The following is a 24786-nucleotide window of genomic DNA, read 5'->3' as shown; positions in this document are numbered from 1 at the left end:
TCTTTTTCCTTTTAACTTGTTTTGAATCATCTGTTGGGAAAAGGAAGGAAACTGAAAATACATTGTAGATGCTATGGACCAAAAGCCAGGGCAATCTACTCGTAAAAAACCTAATCACTGAGGACTTAAACCAAGTCAAACCTAAGGCACCCCCAATGGTGAGTAAAATCGTCTAGCATTAGCCAAAGTAAAGTGTGTAAGTTTCAATCTCAGAGTTAAAATAACTATGAGGGTACTGTCCATGTCATGACTTCTACCAGAAGACCATAACAAAGAGCCTACAACTCCAATACTAGGTCTATGTAAAGGCATTTTCACAGATCAAGCTATTTTTAGATGAGTTCTTAATTAAAATTTGGCTTGCATAAGTGACCATTCTCAATCCCATAGACCTTTTTCATAATGGAGGCCAAATAAAATACTCTTCTTTTTTAATGCTAATAAGTCTTTCTAGCCTTGATGCAACAAGCAAATTTCAAAAGAATTCTTGTTTCAAAATGAGGTCAGTATTAAAGTCTAATTAACATAAATACAAAAGAACGTCTATGGGTAATGATTTTTCATGCAAGAGTTGTGACTAGCTGGAAATGTTTGGTTCACAGGAAAATCACTCTCAAAGTAACTTGGTCTGTAAAAATACGAAGTTGTACACTCCTAGACAAGGGGTCCTACTTCTACAAATAATTGAAAAATTCTCCCAGAACTTTGATCAAGAGAATAAATCATGGGCTCCATCGTATACACACTGTACTTAAAAAAGAACAGCACATGGGATTATCTACAGTGTACTGACCAATAAGAGCAGCAGAATATATAGGGGCAGGTTCTGCAACAGGCTTATTTGACATTGACGGTAAAATGGCACTGAAAACTTCCTTGTTGATAGTCAAAGGTGGTGGTGGTTGCTACAAGAAGTCACAAAGAATGATGAATAAAATAATAACAGTTATTATTATGAAACAATGATATGCAATCAGTAAATACAGGTACATTTTAAAATTAATGATACTCTTTAATTGAACACTAGCTTGGAGAGACTTTCCAAGGCAGGCATTATAATGAAAACAAAAATGTCACATGTGAAAATAAACATGAAGAAAAAGACTGGTGGGAGACAGCTGGTTGGCTTCATAGAAAGAAAAGATGTAGCAGTGTCCATCCAGAAAAATATAAATTTCCAGTGAGCAAGGGTTTCCCTTTGTTCGGAGAAAGTTGGCTATATATATTTAAACAAAAGTAGCCAGCAATTTTAAACTGTGACCTGTAGTGTCATGTCCTTTATGCAAGGTTGCACTATGGGAATTGTATTATGTATGACTATGCGCCAGTGCGAACTTTCATGATCTGTGAAATGTATTTATTAAGCAGTTGTGAATAATCATTAAAGGTTGCAGTTAGTTCTGATGGTATAACCGGCGTATGAAGAGACTTTACATTGGCAACGAGGATAATTTCAATTTTCTTTTAACGATTAAGTAAGGCGGTGAAGACGTTAAGAGGCCAGGAGGAGGAGATGATACAGCGTTGGCGAGCAATGGTGAGGGATCTGGCGGAGTTTCAGTGATGCTTTCTGTAGATGTTGGTTCCTTGGTGGCATTCGACACGAAAGGCGATCCGAATGGAATTAGCCAACGGTGGAAGAAGTGGAGGCGGTCGTTTGGTTTGTATTTGATGGGAAAAGGGGTGACGGATGATAAACAGAAGAGAGCGTTTCTTTTACATGCGGGTAATGTCGATGTTCAGGAAGTTTATTTTACATTGGTCAGCGAAGACGAAAGTGCTACTTTCGCAGAGACCATGAAGGTGCTTGATGATTATTTCGTTCCAAAGTTAAATGTGCCATTTGAGAGGCATTTATTCAGGCAGATCAGAATAGTGATGAGCCAGATTTGTATGTAGGCTTCCTATTTCGGGATTTGGGAAGACGATTACATTCGTGACCAAGTTATTGACAAGTGATACTCAAGTCAGTATTTTACGTCGCAAATTTTTAGAGCAGGAGGGTTCAGTTACCCTAGACTGTCTCTTAAAGATCGCTAGGGCACAGGAGGCCGTTAGGCGTCAGTTGAAAGAAATGGAACAAATTTCAAATCAGGGTCATGTAAACACTGTTGGGGGGAAAAACTCAGGTGGTGTGTGGAACGCACGTGGCACGGGGAATGTGGGTTGTGCGTGGAATGCTTGTGGTGCAACAGGAGGAAAGAGCCCAAAAATTTGTTTTGATTGCGGCCAGGAAGGACATTTCGCCGATAAGAGCTGCCCAGCACGTGACCAGGCCTGCGGGAAGTGTGGGGAAAAAGGCCCTTTTCAAATTAGATGTACACAAAGTCACCAGAGTGATGAAAGAAGGTTTGAGGGCACAAAAAGTAGGACTGGTAGAGGAAGTAATCGTACCAGACGCGGCGTGGGTAACGAAGCAAATTCTGTGGGGTGTGAGGCTTTTTCAACCAGTGGGGCTAGGCAGAGTCCTGATTATGTGTTTAACAAAGGCCACATCACCAATCATCTGAGTTCAGATTATGGTGTGGTAACTCTCAATGTTGAGGGAGTAGACTTACTAGATGCACTGATTGACTCTGGTGCTACGTGCAACCTAATGGGCCAGCAGACCTGGGATTGGTTAAAAGCTAGAGGAATCCAGTGTGAATCATGCTGTTCAGCTAAAGTGTTGTTTGCCTATGGCGCTACGGAGCCTTTGCCGACTCTCGGAACATTTTCTGCAAAAGTTGTGTCGACCCGCAGCAACGCCAAATGTCAAGCTGATTTTGTGGTCATCAAGGGTGGCGGGCACACTCTGTTGGGGAGAGAAACCGCAGAGACACACAGTATTGTATGTGAGCACTCTGAGGATGATATTCGCCGAATATATCAAGATTTGTTTACCGGGATCGGTCTTCTCAAAGATTATGAGCTGAAACTTTATGTGGATAAAGTAGTGAAACCTGTTGCTCAGCCAGTATGTAGGATACCATTTGGCCTGTGCGAGAAAGTGGACGAGAAGCTGGAAGAGCTGCTACAAGCAGACATCATTGAGGAGGTGCTGGAAGATCCGTCTGGCTGGATCTCCCCTTCGGTAGTTGTGCCAAAGAGTGATGGTGATGTCAGAATCTGCATTGATATGCATCATCATAAAAGAGAGACATCCGATTCTTATGGTAGAGGAACTTTTGCACGATTTGAATGGAAGCACGGTTTTCAGCAAAGTTGATTAAAATGGGGTTTCCACCAGATTCTTCTCAGTGAATACAGCCGACATATTACGATGTTTGTGACTCATCGTGACCTATATTGTTACAAGAGACTTATGTTTGGCATGATGTCTGCCCCAGAAAAGTACCAACAAATTGTTAGAGATGTGCTTAGAGGTTGTGAAGGTGTGGCGAATAAAGCTGCCGATTTGTTTGTTCATGGGAATGGTGCAGAAGAGCATGGCAAGAGACTTTTTGTGGTGCTTTTTGCAGTGTACCAGTTGCACTAGTCTTACAGCTAAAGAGATTGAACGACCCTCTTTTGACGATGAAGAACTAAGCATGGCGAAGAGTTAAGTGAAGTCTAGGAACTAGAATGAGCGTAAGGCTGCTGTTTCTTATTTGCATGTCAAGGACGAGTTATGCATTTATGAAGAGAACTTTGCTTTGTGGTATGACGATAATCATTCCCAATGTCCTGTGCAACTGAGTTCTCAAGATTGCCCATGAGGGTCATAAGGGGATAGTCAAAACAAAGATCATGTTACAAAGCAAGGTCTGGTGGCCGAAGATGGATAGCGACATAGAGAAATTGTGTAAAACATGTCATGGTTGCCAGGGGGTGGGAGAGTTTAGGGCCCCAGAGCCAACGTCACGTGTTTTGCCCCCTACTGCTCCTTGGCAAGATATCAGTGAGGACCTGTTAGGGCCGCTGCCTACGCAGGAAAGTATCTTAGTGGTAGTGGATTATTTCAGCAGATTCTTGGAGGTTGCCGTCTTGACGTCCACAACAAGTGCAAAGATAATTGAATCTATCCATCCCATATTTGCTTGGTTTGGAGTTCCTTATTCATTGTGGACAGACAATGGGCCTCAGTTTGTGTCGGAAGAGTTTGAATGTTTCTCCAAATGCAGGGTGTTGAGCATCGGAATACCACACCTCTATGGCCTCACGCTAACAGAGAGGTTGAACATCAGAATTGTTCTCTGCTCAAATGTCTCCAAATTGCGAAGGCTGAAAATAAGGGTTGCAGTTTACTGTTTTGAATTGGTTACTTGGCAAACTGCACATAGATCTACTCTGCAAGCTACCACAGGAGCCACACCTTTCTCTTTGATGTTTGGAAGGGAGTTATTTGAAACAACCTATTTTTTCCACTTATGTCCAGAAATACACCTACTGTAATAAGAGGTACACCCAATTTTGACATTCAACACAAAGTTTCCCTATCTACTTCTACAAAGGTAAGGGCAAAGGTTAGCATTGGTTTTAACTTAGGGTTTAAATACAGTTGTTTATCCTTACTTGAGGAGAAGCATTTGTGGGAGAATTTGAGATGTTAACCGTCTGACTTCCAAGACACAAGTGATGTTGAAATTGGAGAGAAGAGTAAGGGGATTATGTACTTCATAACAGTTAATATTGAAGTCTGCAAGCATCTAATTAATTTGGCCATTTCTGAACTTACAGTACCATTACTAATATCTGATTTATTAGTATGGGTTATTGACCAAGATTGTTCGGTCAAGATGACTGGATATTGGCCAAGTTCTTTTTTTGCGTGTTTATGGACCGAGACGAAGTCGAGGTCCATAAACACGCAAAAAAAGAACGAGGCCAATATCCAGTCATCTTGACCGAACAATCTTGGTCAATAAAGGATTTATTATATGACTTAAAACACCAAAAAATGATCTTTGATCTTGCGGGACCAAGCGAGAAATCCCGAGCGGGCAGTATCGCTCCATCTTGCCCGCTCGGGTAGCCAATCAGAGCGCGCGATTTGGTTCATCTTGCCCGCTCACGGAGCTAGTCATATAATAATTATTATTATTATTATTTTTGATAAGTTAGGTCAGCTAATGTTACGTAAATCATTGAAATATTGTGGCATCTTTCTGTGAACTCCAAGCTGTAAAACAGACATAAGTGGCAAACAAAGGCAAGGTTTACCCTTGAGGACCTTTGCCTTCAAGTCATTGCGTGAGAATGATGATGCCTTACAATGTACGTGTGTACAAATACTACCATGCTGTTTTGAAAATTTAATGAATGAATGAAATGAAGTTTTTCTTTTTAAGTGTCAACTGTATCTAGTGCTGTGGCACTCACTGACTGGGTGACACTAAACAGAAATCAAATAAACTCATGTCAAATGGAAGGTTGGATTTTGAGGAAAGGCAAAAACCAGAGTACACACGGAGAAAAACGTCTTGAAGCAGAGCAGAGAACCAACAAACTCAACCCACTTGTGACACAAAGTCAAACCTGGGCCACGGCGGTGGGAGGTGAATACTTCCACCACTGCACAATCCCTGCTCGTAGTTCGTATTAGAAAAAAACTTGCGATAAGCTTTGCAAAATAAAGGGGCAGTGCATACATGTACGCAACATCAAAATGTAAACGATTAGTGCTTTCCTGAGTTAATTTCAAAACTTAGAACCACAAAATAACAAATACATGTACTCACCTGCCGTACAATGTTCAGCTCTTCACTATCAACAATAAGAGCAAACAAAATAGGACTAAGGCCTACAGGATGAGGGAAAAAAAAACAAAATCGAAACAAGTCGGTTTAATTTTTAAATTTTAATTTTCCTCATTCTTTGAGAAGTAAAATCATTTACAGATCAAGTAAAAAAATACGACAAAATAACTAGTAACCTGCTGCAATCATGGGTAGCATACTAGCACGTTCTTCGTCCATAAGAAAAGCTTCCTTGTCATAAAATTGGCTGTCGGTGAAATATGTAAAAACAAAACAGCAAGTTACACCGTCTTGAAGTCACACGAAATGTGAATTATGTAAAGCGAATGTTGCAAGTTTACACTAAGATCACAATTATTATAGGAACACTCATTAACTTTGTGAGCACTCATCATTTAAACTATTATTTTTCCCTGGCACCATCATCTACTGGCTGGCTTATCCAGGACTAGATGTAAAAGTCCAAGCAATAACTTAGTAGAGAGAAAGCAACTCTAGTCCAGCCTGGATCAAAATTAACTTTTTCATCATGTTGCCAGTTGGCTACAAGAGAAAAATTTGGTTGGCAATAAGTTATAAAGTTGCCAGATTTTTCCATCTGACTTCATAAAAGCCAGATGAAAGTAAGGTCTGAAAGCAAGACTTTTACCAAGCATATACATGAGACCTTGCATGGGAAAACGTACATTTATACTAACGAAAATCGGTTAAATGGACGAAAACGGCCAGTTAGCAGGTTTAAAGGATTTTTAACAGTTTGTTAAAACGTCATTATAATGGCTATAGTTCAACAGCTGATGGCTTGTCTCAATGCTTTAATGGCTGTCTCCTCACAGCTAACGGGTCAAAAAAGCGTTATAACGCTTGAGGGAAAAGCTTAACCGATTCTGTGAAAGGCAGTGTCAAACCGCTAACCGTTAAAGCTGTTAAAAGCATTAATTTAATGTCCAGCGATGAAAAAATGGACATCATGCCCAATCTCTTGCTAAAAGGTCTACAGGTTGGTCATAAAATAGAAGACAAAATAATAACAATCCCTCATAAAATTCTCTCAACATCCAGTGATTGTCTGTGCAAATTCAAAAATCACTGCTGTGCCCAGATTGTTTTTAAAAGATCATTTAATCGTCGAATGACAAAAATAGCTGGTCAATTGGACTATTTTATTCAATGATACAGTGCAACTTTCCAAACTATAACAATTGATCGCATTTGCATCCTTGCGATTGCAAGGGTGCAAATGGACCTTTAAAAAGTGAAGGATGAAACAATTTACTATTAATAACACTACCTACATGTAATTATCAATTTGAATAATAAAATAATTAACAATTATTTGCCGAAGGCGAAGTGATTATCGGTGAATATTTTAGTATAAATACACCGGTAATAATGTCAAAAAAGAGAAAAAAGAAACATTTCAACGTGAAATCATCTTCACTTTCAGTGGCAAAACGACTACTGGACGCCATTTTGACCCTCGAGGTGATTATCGATAATCACCTGTGTATTTATACTAATAATAATTATCATTATTGGCTTATGATTCAATCACTACATGTATGTGTCACTAGCAGTCATTATCTAAAAGAAGGCTTTTAAAAAGTACCTTAAAATGGCTTTGTTCCCCAGCATGCTTTGAAAATATTTCTCCAATAAATGTTCATTCAGAGCAGACCTCAACCAAGCTCGCCCTTTCAAAAAAATAACATTTGCAGTTATTGTGTGTGAGTATCTGTAAACTGGTCCTGCAACTTTTTGTATCTGACATCATGCTTTTTGCTCTCACCCACTCACTCAGTCCCTACATTTGTGTATCCATGCAGTTGCTAAGGCTGCCCTTTCCCATTTTTTCCTCAAAGGTATCCACTGCATACAAATGTGACATCTGGAGGTCCTGATCGTCCACAGTTTTTTAGCCTTAAATCACTCCTCATGAAGAAAACCTTTGTAAGTCAGATTCATTCTTCCTCTTCAAACCATGTTAATGCACTAGAATATTTTTAACACTTAAAACATTGATTGACTTACTGACTGATTTCATTATTCATTCATTCATTCATTCATCATTTGCTCAATTGATTACTCACTCACTCACTCACTCACTCACTCACTCACTCACTCATACATTCCTTCATTTATTCATTTACAGTGTATTCATTCTTCCCAGGTCTCGCAAGACCTTTAAATTATAGTTTCTTTTCCTCCTACTAGGATAAATAATACTAGGCTTTCATTGTCTTATCCAAGAGTTGCTTCTTTGGATCTTTGTCACCACCCTTTGAAATTAATGATTTACTGATCAATAATTATAATAATAATAATAATTATCATTACAAGTGCTAGGGGTTAATCTGAATGTCTGCACGAACCTCGTCCAGCATCTGTTGTTGCTTTTTGAAGGGAGACGAATCTTTCCTCATCTAGTTTTCCCAAATGAACTTTTACAAAGCTCCAAAACACTAATTAAAAATTAAAGGTAAACAAATAAAGTATCTTTAAGTTCACACTTCCACATATAGGTACAATAATATTAAAGTCAATAACACTAATGATAACAAAAATAACTGTTACATTTAATAAACTAGCAATAACAATGATAATCATAAAGATAACAATTAAATTTATATTGTTATATACAGTAGGCAAACTGGTCCGAGATGAAATGGAGAATTTTGATTGTTTCTTTGAGCAGCCCGAATTTAGCTCTTATTAACCGAGCAGGAGGTCTGTGTTGTGTGTACAGACCGAACGCAGTGAGGTCTGTACACACAACACAAGATCAAGGTCAAGATTCTCCCATACAGACTCACTAAGCTCGGTTAATAAGATGTTTATTATAATTATGGCAAACAAGAACAATTTAATTCGTTTAATGTAACTGGTTTGTACTAACTGACATTTTGCTTGCAAACAGCGATGAGTGGCGATGAGCTGAACTTAATTCTGTCAAAGTTTGCTCGTCATCCTCTCTTTTGTCATCATGCTGTTTGGCACTTCCATAAATAAATATTGGTCGAGGAAAATACTCAATATTTTTGCATCTTAGTTTGCATCTTTTCACCGTAAAACATTACCGGTCTAGATGCCGGTCTAGATGGGAAAATCTAGACCACGGTTTTAGCAAATAAAATTCGAGAATTTTGTAGTTCCCAGTCCTAGTGAGACAGAGCCATAATATTATAAGACGGACCAATCACAAAGCAGCGTATGTAGGTTGCCAAACTGTTCCCATTTTCTGTTTCCATTTTCTCAGACATAAAGGAAAAATACAAGAAATTATTTTATGTTTTTTCTTTAGTCATGTTGGAGTTCCAATGCAAATTTTACTTCACAGAACCGTTAACAAAAGAAGTCGAAGAGGCTAGACTCCGAGAAATAGAAAACCCTGCAAAAGACAGCCAATATAATAAAAACATTATTGAACTAGCTTGTTCGTTCCTTGTCATGCCGTTGAATTCTCTGGGGAACAAAGGGCCGCAACAACACTCCTCCAACGAACGCGTTTCTGGGAAATCTTCTTCAGCTTGGTCCACGTCTTACCGGCTGCCTTAACCTCAGCATCAACGCTTCTGCGCCAGGTCTGTTTTCGTTGGCCCACCTTCCACTTCCTTTGTGGATTCTAGTCAAGGGCTTGTCTGGTGACGTTAGAAGCAGGCTTGCGGAGCGTGTGAGTGATCCATCCCCATTTTCGTTTCTTCATCTCGGACTCGATTGGGGCTTGTTTGGTCCTGTCCCACAGTTGTTCATTTGAGATGACTTCCGGTTACCTGATGTTGAGGATGTTCCTGAGACATCATTTATTTCTGTTGATAAATGTCTGGAGTTTGTGGGTGTTGGTCTTTGTTACCCATCAGGTTTCTCAGCCGTAAAGTAGGACCGACTTGACATTGGTGTTAAAGATCTGGATCTTGTTGTGAAGCGAGAGAACTGTTGACCTCCAGATTGGCCATAGGGTGTTGAAGGCCTGCCGTGCTTTGTTGATTTTGGCACTTGTCATGATGTCTTTGTCTGTGCCCCCATCCTTACTGACTACCATACTGGGAAAATATTGGTCTCATTCCTTTTCAGGCTTCATAAACTCACAAAAAAAGGAACTTGACCAATACATGTCTTTTTCCATTATGGACCTCATGCTAGTTCAATAACATCTATATACTTGACTTTCTGTGATCAGAACAACCTGTGAGCAGCAGGCATAAATGTTGCTTACCAGACCTGGGGCTTAGAGACTTAATCATGTAAGTTATGGAGGATTATGATGGTCCCTAAGACTGCGGATGCCTGCATTTCTCCCAACACATCTGGAATCCCAAGAACTTTCAAAAAAACCCTCCAACCACTCATACACTACACCCAAACAACCAACTACCAATCGCGCAATCTTCATCAACACCAGACGTATTTTCCTGATTTCCTTTGCCAGAGAAGAGTAGTTGGTGATTGTCTCATCCTCTTTAGTTACCACATTCCTATTTCAAGGCACCGAAAAATTGATAAAATTTCACTCCTGAGCTGCTTGAAGGCTAAAAGTCATGTAGAACCATTTTTTATGAATCAAATAAACTGCAAATTTAAGTTTCCAACAATTAAGGATAAGACTAATCTGGGTTTGAACAAATGCACACACATCAATATTATTGCATTTGCCAAGGTCAGATGAATGTTCCTTTGTGGAATGAGTTTTAGCCCTTGGCCTTGAAGACTAGTAAACATACATGTATTAATAAGTTCTCAAGTCACTCACCTGCCTCAGGATCTAACTTGACAATTCCTGCTACTTGACCAACTTGCCTGGAGAATGAAGTAGAACAAACCATTGTGACATATTATATAAATTAAGTTATAGTAAGTTAAAGTTGAAAAATCAGGGAACATGGGTATAAAATGGGTAAGAACAAAGCTTGTACAATACCGTAGGTTCACAAAACAGTCTAGAACACAATCAAATACACAACAGAAACATGAAATGGACCCGGGGGTGCATCATCCACAAATCCACTCAAATTTAAGGCAAAGTAAGTTGTAAAACATTGCATGTTGAGTCAAACCCTGAAGTTAAAAATACTTAGTTTTGTTATAACTGGTCAATCACGTACATTGTATATCAAAAGCTGGAATACAGAACAGCTTACAGAACCGAACCTGAACAGAAAACAGAACTACACTTTTCTGAGCCCTACTACGCAAGCGCACCGAACCTAGGAACCCGGATATAACAAGTTGTCTATGACCAGGATAACATTTCCATTATGTATCAATGTTACTTTCAGCAATTTGAGTTGCTTGTACTTTACCTAAATGCACTGACTTTTGTCTTTTTGAAGCCATGCTGAAAAACTGCTTCAAACTGGGCCAACAAGCAGACTACTCTAAAAGAAAAGAAATGATAGTGTAGGGTTATGTAACAAGTGAGTAACAATAATTATTATTAAAACTGCCCCCAGTTAACCCATTGCCTCCTAGGAGAGACAGGTTTCAATAAGTTTTTTTTACAAGCAGCTGCTGGAGATAGAACAGGTGGCTGTAACTTACCGGTATTTTATTATTTCTAGAAATCTTAGAAATACCAACTGAATAGACGGCGGTAAGAGGCATGATGAACGGCGGTAAACTGCTGGTAAACTGCTTTTATTGAAACCTCTGCACTCAACACATTTATAGAATGATTGTAACACCAGACTAACACCAGACGATTTTTCTTATCAATGGGGCCTGGCAGTTTAGGAATCAATGTGTTGAGAGCTGACTGAAGACTGGAGCTAGGTGTAATGGAATTATGGGACTTGGGTGGGTACTCCCAGAAAAAATTGGGGGGTGGTGTGCAGCCCATTTGTTGAAACCCTCACCCTATTTCAGGCCAAAATCTACGATTTCCCCCACCCAAACTTCAGACCTGACAAAAAATTGGATAGGTATGATCGTTGCATAAAGGTAAGCGATTTTCCGAATTTAATGACCAACCGGATGAGAATGGTGCTTACCATTTACTACACATCATTCCATTCCGCATTATTTTACTCGATCTTGTGAGAGAGGGCCTGGAAACAGAAGGATTCTCGCAAATGGTAAGAGCATTTTCCTGAATTCCGTTTCGAACGGAAAAAGAGGACTACTACTGGAGGTTGTCCACAATTTCCGAAAAGATTTTCCGGAAAATTGCCTTTCCATTTCAGCTCAAACCAAAATTTTTGGATTTTTTGGCTAAATGGTAAGCGCCCCTTATCACCTAATGATGAAGAAGTAGCTTCCTCTGAAAAACATACCGTACCTAATTCAAGACTTGAGTACACAAACCATACATGCAAGAACATGCAAGAACAACTACATGTATAACCCAATGGAAGTTTGCCTGATGCTAGACATATGAGATGGATTTAAAAACAGCTACATTTCTTTAGCATGCTTAATCAGTTCAAGTTAAAATATTATTACATGTACATGCCTGCTGTCTCCATCAGTTGCAAGTTCTGTTTTTCCTCCAAACCTAACCTGACACTGTGTGATAACAAGAAGAATAGGTCCGATATCAATACGTTTCTGTAGTAAAAACTCCCTTGAGAATTACGAGTCAAAGAAAATAACACGAAACTTTCGAATTTCCCCTCGAAGCCATTAACAAAAGAATCTCCTCGCAGTCATGTCGACATGTCTAGTCATGGATATGATCTATATAATTTGATGATCGAGCTCATAAATTATTCCTTTTCGTTTTTCGTTCCCCCTGTTTCTTGCCCAAGTTATATACCCACCTGTTTCACAGCGTCAAGCAATCTGTCAAGAAGGTTCTGTCTTTCACTTTCGGTATTTTGTTGCGATCCTTTCATAAAGACAAGGAAAACAGGATGGAGTAAAGCTTGCGGCGAGTCCAATGCATGATATTTAGACTCAAATTGAAGAACAAAAAGCTTACCACTCATAATATACTTCTGTGTAGAAGAGGTAACAAACATCCTAAATGCTACAACAGACGCTTGTAATAAAAGCAGGAACGATTTTTCTTTTTTTTGTTCTAAAGATTAAATTCTTAGAAATTGCTTGATACTTTGGCGCCATGTTGTTTGGTTTCCCAGTCGTCTCGGGTTTTACGTGGCTGAAAAGGATTGGAAGCAAGATTTCCAACGATCGCGAAGAGACAGGTTGAAGGAAAGAATTTATCTTTTTTCTTGGAATTTGACGAACATCTTCTCAACCGTACAATAGTTTTCCGAAAAAGGTAAATTATCATCATTAACAAAAAGTACTTGCATTAACTAAAACAGGTTTGCTGTGCACATGATTAGTGTTTGCATAAAATGACCGCTGTAAATTTAATTGCATTTGGCCTGTGATAACATCTTTTTAGCAGATTGAAATAGACAACTAGAATTCAGGAGTTTGACATTTTCTTTGCTTTTTGCTCATAATATAGCAAGGAATGTCTTCAGATATGAAAGAAGGAAGTCCTGTTTCTCAAGAAGATGGCGAAAAGCCACCCGTGAGCCCGGCAAGGGTGCACTCCGGCCCCACAAAGCGCGGAACGTCGGATACCTCAACTCCTGAGGCGTCACCTGTCCACAGTAGAAAATTCCCCTTTAAAGTTCCTAGTCCCGTACCTACACGACGAACAAGAACATCGTCTCAGTGAGTATTATTTTAGGTGTAATGTTTGTGTAGACAGAAAACCAGTTGCGAGTCTGATAAAGTGTATGCCGCATATTTATTTATCAGCATGTTTCGATTTCTTAATTTAAGTGTTTTTGACACCTTTGGCGTTTGGAATTGGTTGCATTTGCAGAGGTCATAAATAGCACGGACAATTTTACTTTCTATTATTTCAGTCAAGTTTGGTGTCACCGATTCTGGAATCCAAAAACTTGTAACAATACGTTTTCATTATGATCCGTTAAATCAACAGAAGAACGTTAGTCAAATTCTTCGTTTTTTCTTATCTTTTAGAGGTGTTATTTCCCGTCCATTTATATGGAATTACCTGTGACGGCATTGTGTCAAGTGATGCTGACAGGCATATGACTTAATTTTGAACTTTAATTTGCACCAGTCAATTAGAACCCCCACCCCCCAGATCCTGGGGAAGGGTGGAGGATTTGACATAGACTCTGGTCAAAAAGCATTGAAACCCCCACCCCCTGAGGCAGAAATTGAGATCAAATGCCCCTATCCTTGGGGTAAGAAATTCAAAACAATCCAACATTTACTATGGAAAGAAGTTTCAAATGTTCTACTTTGGGTTTGTGAAGTTTGCATTTTAGTTACTGGTACAATGCTAATTTTACACACATTTTTTGTTCAACTATTAAATAAGGGCAAAGCACCCATATTTCATTATTGCTCAAGACCATCTGATTACAAAACTGTTTGCAACGTTCAAAGTGAAATAATTACGCTGCATATCACACATACTAAATTTGCCTGGTTCAAGTCAAGTTTAAAGGAAGCCAGGAATTCAGATTGAATATCATTTGCAGTGAATGGTGAAGTTAAAGAATGATATGCGTGACATATTCCTGACAATTCGGGATAGGTGTGTGCCACCAAGGTTCTCAAACCCTGACCCTACATGTATTTAAGGATAGAAAATCGAGATTCAATACCTTCTTTAAGGCCCTTACAAGCTATAAAGGTCCCTTTAAAATCGCTTTGAGGCGTGTATTCAGGCGTGTAGTACAGTTTTAATAGTCCATATCTTTTTCGTTTTGCGCATTGGGGTGGATACTGCAATTTAGTGACCCTAGTAATAGTAATAGTAATAGTAATAGTAATAGTAATAGTCTTTATTGCCAAAAGATAAAAGTACATATCTTTTGTTACATTCTAATCGCCTATATACTCAATAAAAATCTACCCTAAAAATTAAACTAGTCCTATATACGGAATATCTTGACAATACCAAAATGGATACCCTGAGAACCTCAAAAACCCTACCTTATTGGGGGGCACATACCTATATAGCGTATATAAGAGAGTACTCCCCCCCCCCCCCCTTCCCCCGCGGGGCTCTTAAGCCTGGTTTTCACTAGCAAGGCAAGCACAAGCATAAGTAGCTTATGCTGGTGAAAATGAAAGTCGACATACTTGCATTATATATCAACCACGACAGCCGCCATTTTGTTTAAAATTTATGCTCAGACACGGAGAATCTGGAACGAGTGGTTTAATTGGCCAGACATAGCAAATTTCCTTGTGCTTATGCTGTGTTTCGTTTCCACACAACGCAAGTGAACGCAAACTTAAGTGCAAGCACAAGGAAAAGGGAAAATTTTGATCCTTATGCTTGTGCTTGTGCTTGTCCTTATGCTTGTATCAACCCCGCTTTCATGATTAAATAAGCTCTCTTATGCTTGTGCTTGTGCTTGTGCTTGCGTCGCTCGTGAAAACCAGGCTTTCTCATGCCTTCCACCATCTTTAGAAACTCGAATGCCAGTGCTTGCTCCCAGTTCTACTTGCCCCATGTGGGGACGGGACCCAAAGTAAAAATCAGTCAAAGGCACCACCCCCCAGGCCAGATTGTTGTTCAAAAGTGCTTTAATTCCCCATCCTATAATCCCCCACCCTTCCCCAGGACCTGGGGGATGGTGGTTTCAATGGACTGGTGCATAAAGGAGTTTTGAATTGGACTTCAGCCAATCATATCAATGATATTTCTGGTCTGTTTGTTATAATGGGTAGAAACTCTCATATTTTTCAACTCTAAATAGCCAGGTTTTCACAAAATCAGTAGCCACCTTTTTGCTTGTTAATTATTATTAACAGCCCTACCTTTTCATGAAATTGCTTAAAATCATTGGACCTTTTTTTGGAGTGGGTGCATAAGAATAATAATGATAGTGTTACGTTTATGCAACGTAATGCTTCCTTTATTTTTAATGCATCTATAGATTGTTACGGTACGTGGCACTACAGTTTTTATCATTAATTTATAAAGTGAGTGATGTATATTATTATTATTATTATTATTATTATTATCATTAATTTCTAATTTCCAAATTTTCGTAGCAGTAAGATTGAAATCAAACATTAAAAAAAAAAAACGACAACTTTTAAATTTGCAAGACATGTTTCGGATACTCAGTATCCATCTTCAGTTGAGGGATGTTTACAAGTCAGTGGCTTTATATAAAGTAGGTAAGAAGTAGGTGTAAATTACAAACTGTAGAATAATAGTTACAAATCAGGGAAAAAAGGTTACGTGATACTAAAGGGATACAACAGAGTGGGAAAATAAAAGTGCGAGTACAAAACTGTAAAAATATTGAATGCAAATAGTAATTAAAGTAAGAGTGTTAAATTAACATGTTTCAGTTTTTTATTCAATGTGGGTCATTCCCATTCAATATGAAGGGCTTCTTTGATCTTCAGCAGCCCTCCATATTGAAAGAAACCCGTCATATTGAAACAGGACAGAACCAACAAACCCAACTCACATTGTGGGCTGACAAGTTCTCTCACCACTTTGCCAACCCTGCTCAGCCTTGTGCATTTCTCAGACCCAACTGATTAGAGTGTAATGTGAAGTGTTAAGTATCTACCCCTTATTATATGGAGGAGAGTGTTTTACTGGGAACTAAACCACTCGTAGATTCCATACGCCACTACATCCGGGACCCGAGTGGCGTATTTTCCGTATGTCACCTTTGTGAGTGTCGTATCGTTCAATGACGTCACGATTCCCGCCTTTTTTTTCCCGCCTTTTTTATAAAGCCCAGCCGTATTTGTAAAACTTGACTACTTTGAAACACAATAAAATCAGAATTTATCAATATTTAGTCTCCATATAATAAAAAGAACATTACACGTTGACTCGAAGATATGAATTTTATGTTCTCGTGGCAAGAACAATATCTCACGAGTGAGCGAAGCGAACGAGTGAGATATTGTTCTTGCCACGAGAACATAAAATTCATATCTTCTCGCCACTGTGTAATATCCTCTATATATGAACCATGTAAGCGTTAGCCCTACTGATTGAAATGGGCCCACACAAGGACAGAGAAAAACTCTGACCAGGGTGGGAATTGAACCCACTACCTTCGGGTTAGATCACCGCTGCTCTACCGAGGGACTACGTTTTTGCAAAAGTTGGCCGTGTAGCACTTGTGCATGTCTGTCTCTCTGTCCCTCTCTGCTGGGGATGGAAAAGGAGTTGTAGCCTGGGAAAATTTTGAGCAATAAAGGGCTATCATGGCAAGGAGGCTTAACCCATTCACTCATCTGGTTCCCCAGGATGCTCCCAGTTGACGAGTAAAATCGTCTGGCATTAAACAGAGTAAAATCTATTAAGTGTCACTCCCAGGAGTCAATGGGTTAATTGAGTGGATCTATATGTGGTTAGCTCTTTCACTGCTGAAGGGTCCTTCATTGACAAGTAAAATCATATGGCGTTAGACAGAGTAAAATGTATAAGTGTCACTCTTAGGAGGGAAAGACTTATTTAAGGACGTTGCCTACTATTGTTATTCCGCATATGTTCTGCGCATCTTGAGATACTTGGGTTTCCTATCGGTGTTGCTTACTTAAATACAGGGGTATTTTTGCGCGGTTTAAAACTATCCGGAGAAAGTAGATCTTAGTACATGTAAATACTCTCAGTATCCAAAAAGAAAACTGGGGTAACCATGCATTTTTGAGAGATAATTAAGCTTAAATTTGAGAAAGAATGCCATGCATTGCTTTGTATTTTAAAGCTTTTTAAAAATGTTATTCATAAATCAATTATCTTTGAAAAATGTGTGGTTACCCCCTATCTTCTTTTTGGATTTAAATAACACTTGTTAAGATCTAGGTTTCCTGCATAATCATTAACCCCGGGCAAAAATACCTTTGAATTAGTAGGCACCGGCCTCAAATAAAGCAGAATACATTCTGCTTAATTTAAGGACGGTGCCTACTAATGTACAAGATTGTGAAAGTAGGAAGAAATTAAAAGAATAATCTAAGCAATGGGCAATATATGGTCAAAGAACGATCAAGGGAAGCAAAGAAATCAGGTTGAAAGGATTGGAAAGGGGGAAAAGTAACATCCTCCAACATGAATAATATTATTGTTGCTTCATTTTCTCATTTTCGCCATGATGTGGTTTTTTTTCTCGCTAGATCAAAGATTGCATCTGAGTCACCAGAGCAAACAGGAATATGCAAAAGTTTCTGCAGAAATAAAGGGCATGGCTTCATTACACCTCATGATGGAGGGAAAGATATATTTGTTCACATCTCTGAGTAAGTTTTGAAGTAATTTTAAAAAATAGCAAAGTGTTAAGATGAGATGTGGGAAATGGACTGCCTAAGTTCCTTAATGATTTTTCCTATTTAAAAGAAGAAAACAGATGCTTTAAAATATGTTAAACAAAAATCCTAAATGGGAAAATCAATTGGGAATGTCATGTCAAGAATTCTTCCAAGTTTACCAATTGAAGATAGAGTTTCAAAGTAGATAAACCTTGGAAAAGTGTTGTCCTTTGGGAATTCAGGTTTTAAATTCTAGACTACTTGCTCCTGCTACTTACCATTGTCTATTCCAATCAAAATTTTGGCACACTCTTGGTAACGGATAAACAATCATCAGTTTGAAAAGTTTGTTTGCTTCCTAAGAATTGATGTCCAAATGTTCAGCTTTTAAGCATTTGGCTGAGTTTACTACATGTATGATCAGGGGGTTCATTAAGGGCTAGGCACCAGGCAAACTAACTGGCTGTGCATGCTCTTTTGCCACTACTTAAATCACCTGGCTGTTTTTATCTTTTCTGCATACTTTATTAATATCAAAGCATTAAAAATGCACAGCTGCCATGGATACACTGGTGACTTTCTGGGCAAAATCTCAATGAAGCTTTTATTTGATTGTAACTCTTTATTTGACAGCCTTCCCGTCTTAAGTTACTTTTACTTTTGGACTTGTACATGAAGTGTCACCAATAATTATTATTTTGAAGATGTCTTTTACCCATGTCCTGTTCCCACCTGGCCTTGTAGCTCATTTGGAAAAGCAATGGTGATCTCATCTGAATTACACAGGTTCAAATCCACCCTTGTAAGATTGTTCTCTTTGCTTTTGTTTTAGCTATTTTCATGAATAGTTCACGAATGCTTCTCCTGGGATTGCTAGCTCCACAAAGTTCCCCTTCAAATGCAACTAAGATGTTTCTTGTTTTGAGGTGTAGTGGGACTTTGGGAAAGGTGATAAGCTATCTGCTTGACTACAGGGGAAAGGACAACAGAAAAATAAGAGACCTAGCCAGGGTTGGAACCTCTCTCTCTTGTTGTCAGTCGATACGATTAAGACTGTTTATGGTTTGATGGCAGATCTCCATGTATCTCTGTTGCTCGTGGTTGTCTGCCAGGAGTTGACCCGGGGGATGTTCGAGCCGGTATGAGATTTCATAAATGTTGCCATTTCCATAAAACTGCATGCGAATATTTAGCGGTTCCTGGCTTTCGCAGGACCAGGTTCGCTCTCTCGGCGAACCTACGACCTCCGTAACATCGGTCAGATGCTCTACCCATTCGGAGCTACGTGAAGTCTTGAGGAACTACCAGGGATCCATACTCATTTTTTATCGAAGTCGTCAGCCGGGCAAGTACGTCTTATCAGGAGCCCATTAGTAGGAGCCTCCATAAGAAGTAAATCTTTGAGTCAACCTTTGCGCGTATCTTTCTATTTTTAGAACGAACCCTTGAGCAGGAGACTCGCATTTACATAAATTTACATCAATTTGCATACAGTTTTACTGCTTTATTTGTCTTGGTTAGACAATGACTTTACTCTGATTGGCCTTTTAAAACAGTGTGTGCAGAGCCGAGGAACCCGTGACATTCTAAAAACAGAAAGATATGTGCAAGGTTGACTCACAAGGGCGTGCATGAGAGAGGCAAGCTCCTGGTCTTATGATATACTTGCCCGGACAAATTTTGGGTTACCCAGGCAAAATACGGAAGTATAGACTGAATGGTCAATAAAATTACTTGTAACTTGAAGATTCGCGTTTTATTTTACGCTCTCGTCAGAAATTACGAACTTTGACTCTGGAGTACTTTGTTATTTGCACCGTGGGAACCCTGATTTACAGTGGTCCATATTTGCCATGGCAAAACGTACGTGAATATTACGATTCATTGACCCAAAGTTTTGACGCTCCTGTCTAGTGTCTTCCTTTAAATTAATATGCTACCAAGATTTTGTGTTTTTCCTGTTCGTAAGCAGCAGGTTGTGCTCTACTTGTTTTCCTTTTTGCCGGAGGTTGCAAACACCTTGCAACTAATGCCACATTATGAGCCGAGACCACGAGTCACCCTTTACTTTTTGCTAAACGACTTACTAACAACCATGCCATCGGTGAGAGACTCAGTGAGATACATGAAAATTGAGCCTGCAATCGTTTTATGGAAATACCGCGTGGTCAAAGATGGCGCCCAAACTTGATATTTCATTGCTGAGGAAAGCTGCATGTTTATTCCTTATGTTCTGGAAGTTTCCATTAAACAAAAAGCGATCAAAACGAAAGTACATTCTGTATTATAACATTTGATGGCATTCATGAAAAGACATTTATTAAAACTTCACTCATCTAACGGACGACCTCTGGAGTTATTATGCTAGTTCGGACGGGTTATTAGGTCGTCTGGGACGACCGCACGACTGCGAATGTTGATCCCTGAACTACGAGTTTATCTAGGTTCTAAATGGACAACGTGTCCTGCTGAACTGCAGGCTCTAGAATGCCATGTGCCTCAACTTTTTAAATGTAACTAACATGTTCCAAGGTGTAATGTGCTGGTGAGAAACATGATAAGCTAGTTATCCTTTTGCCTGTAGCCAAGAAACTTTGCCTTAACACCCCTCCCCCCCCCCCCCCCCCTTCTTAAATATTTTGCAAACATAGAGTTCTAAGAGATTTTTAATTGCAGTCGCTGTTAAATATAGAAGGGAGTCAGTAGTGCTTTGAATTTTACATTTGTTTAGCTAAATTTGTTTATTTTTTGTTTTAGTATTGAAGGAGAATTTGTACCGAAAGAAGGTGACATACTTCGTTACCGTACATGTCCATTGCCTCCAAAAAATGTGGACAAACAAGCAGTCATGGTGATCATAACTGAAATGAAAGGAGCACATGAAAAATGGTGGAACAGTTGATCTTAGCAGCAAAATAACTCATAATTTCTACTCTTACATTCTGCACACTGAAAGTCTGGTTTTCAATAGCAATGCCAGGCATAAGGCTACACAAGCAACACATGCAATAACTTTTTGTTGATTGGTGTCTTTTGTCCGAAAAAAGTGCCATTGAACAAGACGCTTCTGAGTTTGCATATGTTTCTTGCACCCAACTTGCGTCCTTCTCAAGAACCAGCCCTTAAGCCTTTTTTTCACTAGCGACGCAAGCATAAGCACAAGCAATACACGCAGGCGCATTTAGTTGTTTTTAATTAGTGTCTATTGTTCTGACAAAAGGCTCTAATGAACAACAAGCTACCGAGTTTGTGTATGTGCTTGCATTGCTAGTGAAAACAAGGCTTTAAAGTGCTTATGTGACCAAAAAATTCTTCTTCTTTTTCTTTGGATTTCAAAACTACATAAACTTAACACTAAGTGACCCAAACTGCCATTTTTCTTACTTAATGGTCTGCTATTACCAACTTTAAAATCTTGAGAGAGCTGGATCAAGAAGAAAATGATGCCAGACACACTAGTTTAAGAATGAAATGTGTGTGTGTTTGTGGCTGAATTAATTATGCATCATGGGATTTTTGTGCTTTCATGTTTAGTTACATATGTACCAGTAATAAGCTGCATCTATATACTGAAGTTTTAAGTCAGTGAGTAAATGATGTCATTTTTCCCTGGCTCGAACCCTCTGAACTCCAATCGGTCAATTTAATGTGAGTAATGGAGGACTGCGAAATCCAAAACTTACACTCAAAGTAAACAGCCTTTGGACAAAAATCAAAGCTCAATCTGAAGAAAGAAAAGGAACTGACTTTTTGATCTTAGTAGCACATCAATTTGGCCTGAAGAAAAAATGTATTTCTCAGTACAGCCACAATGAAGTTTTGAAGTTCATCTTGACGCGATGTGGGATAAAACTCCACAAAATTCAAGTGTATCACTGTTCCGTTTTGATTTCCTGCAAATGTATTAATTCCATAAGTATTTTTTTACTAATAATGTTAGTAATTATATCGTTCTCTGGAAATCAAAATTCCTGTTTTGTTGTTTGACAATTGGCTTCAAATTCAAAATGAGCACAAAGCAATAGTTAAGTCCATTTATCAGGTGTACCAAATTGTAACCATTCATAGGCGAAATCCAGAAAATACAAGTGAAAAAACTGCTCTTTATTGGGCTTGATAAAATTGACAAAGTCAGGAAAAAGTCTTTCAATGATTATTATAGTTTTTTTTGATAATGTGAGAGGCTGTGTTTCATTAAAATCACTGCAGCAAAGTTGGTCAAAGGGTCAAATTGTTCTTTGTGATTAGCCAATAGTGATCCATGCCGATGGTTTCTGTTATCGTGCTTTGACTGGCAGCTGACTGTCATTGCAAAATGCAGTTGTGCCATGATGGTTCTCTGTGGCTAGGTATGCATAAATGTGAATTAAAAAGTGAATTTTAGTGATAGTTCATGTGTCAGAGGTTTCTTTTGGTGACAGGTTGTTATGCTCCCACAAAAATGTGTTGGACCAGGCTTTGCAGGGGATGTGGAGAAAAAGGCGATCGAAGTAAGCTGGGACGAGCATGGGATCCGTCCCCTGTACCCCTCCCATCCCCTGCTCGGCGTGGTTTGCTTGCCGATTTACTTTTCATCTCGTTTTACTGCAGAACCTGTTACCAGGTCAAAAAGATACCAGAATTCATTTTTCAACTGTGGCAAAGTCGGTTATTTAACCTTTCATTTTAGCATGTTTTTGCTCCCACAAAATTTTTTGATAGAACCTTATCGTCCACCTCGTTCCCAGAAACCAAGGGAGAGGTCCTGGGAATGAGGTTGCCTCACCATGATGGCAGCCTTTCGACACACACCTACATCTCATTACTGTCAAAGGTCGCTAATTAGCGTCTCTTTAAAAGGACTCTTCCAACGGTTTGTCTTTCACCCCTAATGTAGATACTTGGTAAGTGTTGAAACGTTCGGTCTTTGAACTGTAACTTTGTATAAGTTACTTTCATTTCCATAACGGATTAACTACAAACTATGACTGAAATACCAACTTCTTTCTTCGAAATTTTTCGTTCTTGGAAGAAGCTTCCGCCAAAGTTGGCTGAATACGGGGTTTTTTCCTCATCTTCATGCGTGTGGTACTAGCAAGGCAAGATTAAAGGACTTCTGTTATGCTAGTTCTTTAAGGAGGCAGCGTGGCCAGTAGTAAGGGCGCTTGCCTTGGGATACGGGGATCCCGGGCTCAAGACCCGCTCGGACCACTCGTTGAATTTGATCCCAGGTTCATCTTCTCGGCTGCACTTGTAAAAAGCCAACATGTATGCATCTGGCTAGTTGGGGTTTCGATGTCGTTTCATTGGCCCTGGAAAGCCCCTATGGGTAAAGGTCAGTTAAGTATAAATAGAGGATATTACACGATGACGAGAAGATGAGAATTTTTTGTTTGAGTGGCAAGGACAATATCCGCGAACGACTGACATTGTTCTTGCCACGAGAACATAAAATTCATATCTTACATACATACATACATACATACATCTTTATTTACAATGCAGGTTAAATGTGTTGGCAAGACCGAAGTCCTGATGTGGACCTGCCTAACTACAGCTAATTAAATACAATCACATTAAAATATAAAAATAAATTTAGGAAAACAAAGTGTAAGTATCTTCTTAATTACAATAAATTTAGATAAATTAAATACAAAACATAGATAATACCGTAAATTCATATCTAAGTCATTATTTTTCACAGAAACACAGCAGGAACCTCTGGCAAAATTTATACCATTTAGAAGATGCTTGTTCGCCTTAAGTCCAATCTTAAACGATCTTAAGTTTGCACATTCCTTGACATGATGCGGAAGAAGATTCCATGCCAAGGCAGCCCTGTGTTTAAAAGAAGACCTGCCAATTTCAGATCTTGGTCTTGGCACTTCTAAATTTAGAGAATTCCTTAAGCTGTAATTTGTTTTTACCTTAGAAATTAAAATGTTTAGATCTTCCGTATTTAAACTATGATAAGATTGATAGGTCAGAACCAGCAGTCTCTTAACATAATACAAAGAAATGGGATTCCATTGCCTCAATTTCTTGATCTCATCTGTTGAAGTGGTCATAGGTAGCTTACAAACAACCCTAATTGCTCTCATATGGATACGTTCAATATCCTCCATAAGTGACGGGGAAACAGAACCCCAGACAACAATATTATATACTACACTAGGAATAATTGAGTTAAAATAAATAGATTCCAAGGTGGACTGAGGCAGGAATTTGATTCGTTTCAGAACAGCCAATTTCTTATTAAATAAACTACAAACATTTCTAATATGATCCTGCCAAGATAACTTATTGTCAATAGTTAAGCCAAGACACTTAGATGAAGACTTGAACTCGATGGTCTTGGTGCCGTATCTTAAAGCTGGCAGAGGGCCTATAAAGATTGATCTAGATACTATCATTGCTTCAGTCTTTGATTCATGAACAATTATTCTGTTGGCTGCACACCACATGTGTAGCTGAGATAGAATACATTGGAGTGACGAGATGACCGTACCTGTATCCTTACCAATAGTATAAACTGTGGTGTCATCAGCAAACATATAGAGATTACCATAAGATATAAATTCTGGCAAGTCATTAACATATATTGAGAACAATCTTGGCCCCAGGATGGACCCTTGGGGCACTCCATACTTCACAGGTTGAAGGGCAGATTTCTTTCCAGAGATCTGGACAAACTGATTTCGGTTTGACAAATAGTTGGCAAGCCAAGAAAAAAGAGAACCCGATATTCCAGTGGCTTTCAGTTTTTCTAACAGGATTGAATGGTTTACAGAGTCAAAAGCTTTGCAGAAGTCAACAAATAGTACTCCCACTACCAGACCTTGATCCAGAGCTGACTTCCAAGTTTCTGTCATATGAAGCAAGAGACCCTCAGTTGAACGATTTT

General features: G+C 38.9%; 2 protein-coding genes across 4 annotated transcripts in view; one reads left to right on the top strand and one right to left on the bottom strand.

Moving 5' to 3' along the window:
• Positions 1-12753, bottom strand: part of LOC138014584 (sorting nexin-29-like) — a 32556-nt gene extending 19803 nt beyond the window's left edge. Inside the window, exons 1-11 of one of the 2 annotated variants that reach the window (XM_068861695.1) lie at positions 12592-12753; positions 12431-12498; positions 12124-12176; positions 10976-11050; positions 10426-10472; positions 8051-8140; positions 7288-7372; positions 5855-5925; positions 5661-5722; positions 794-905; positions 1-30 (exon numbers count right to left, since the gene is read on the bottom strand). The exon at positions 1-30 is cut by the window's left edge and continues 1279 nt beyond it. In XM_068861695.1, the coding sequence (XP_068717796.1) occupies positions 1-30; positions 794-905; positions 5661-5722; positions 5855-5925; positions 7288-7372; positions 8051-8140; positions 10426-10472; positions 10976-11050; positions 12124-12176; positions 12431-12498; positions 12592-12631 (733 nt within the window). In that variant the 5' untranslated portion in view covers positions 12632-12753. The remainder of the gene's footprint in view (positions 31-793; positions 906-5660; positions 5723-5854; positions 5926-7287; positions 7373-8050; positions 8141-10425; positions 10473-10975; positions 11051-12123; positions 12177-12430; positions 12499-12591) is intronic. The other variant, XM_068861696.1, reaches the window with a different exon arrangement.
• Positions 12754-12778: 25 nt separating this feature from the next.
• LOC138014596 (calcium-regulated heat stable protein 1-like) lies at positions 12779-22292 on the top strand. 2 transcript variants are annotated; one of them, XM_068861721.1, is made up of 5 exons: positions 12779-12894; positions 13090-13301; positions 17772-17894; positions 18978-19042; positions 20661-20971. In XM_068861721.1, the coding sequence occupies exons 2-5, from the start codon at positions 13096-13098 to the stop codon at positions 20756-20758; spliced, it is 492 nt and encodes a 163-aa protein (XP_068717822.1). In that variant the 5' UTR covers positions 12779-12894; positions 13090-13095; the 3' UTR covers positions 20759-20971. The 2 variants fall into 2 exon arrangements, with proteins under 2 accessions (XP_068717822.1, XP_068717823.1); XM_068861722.1 differs by lacking the exon at positions 18978-19042 and having other exon boundaries at positions 20661-22292.
• Positions 22293-24786: the final 2494 nt, after the last annotated feature.

This window comes from Montipora capricornis, chromosome 8 (genome assembly GCF_036669925.1).
Source record: "Montipora capricornis isolate CH-2021 chromosome 8, ASM3666992v2, whole genome shotgun sequence".
Lineage (NCBI taxonomy): Eukaryota > Metazoa > Cnidaria > Anthozoa > Scleractinia > Acroporidae > Montipora > Montipora capricornis.
This window is presented reverse-complemented; position numbering and strand designations above follow the sequence as displayed.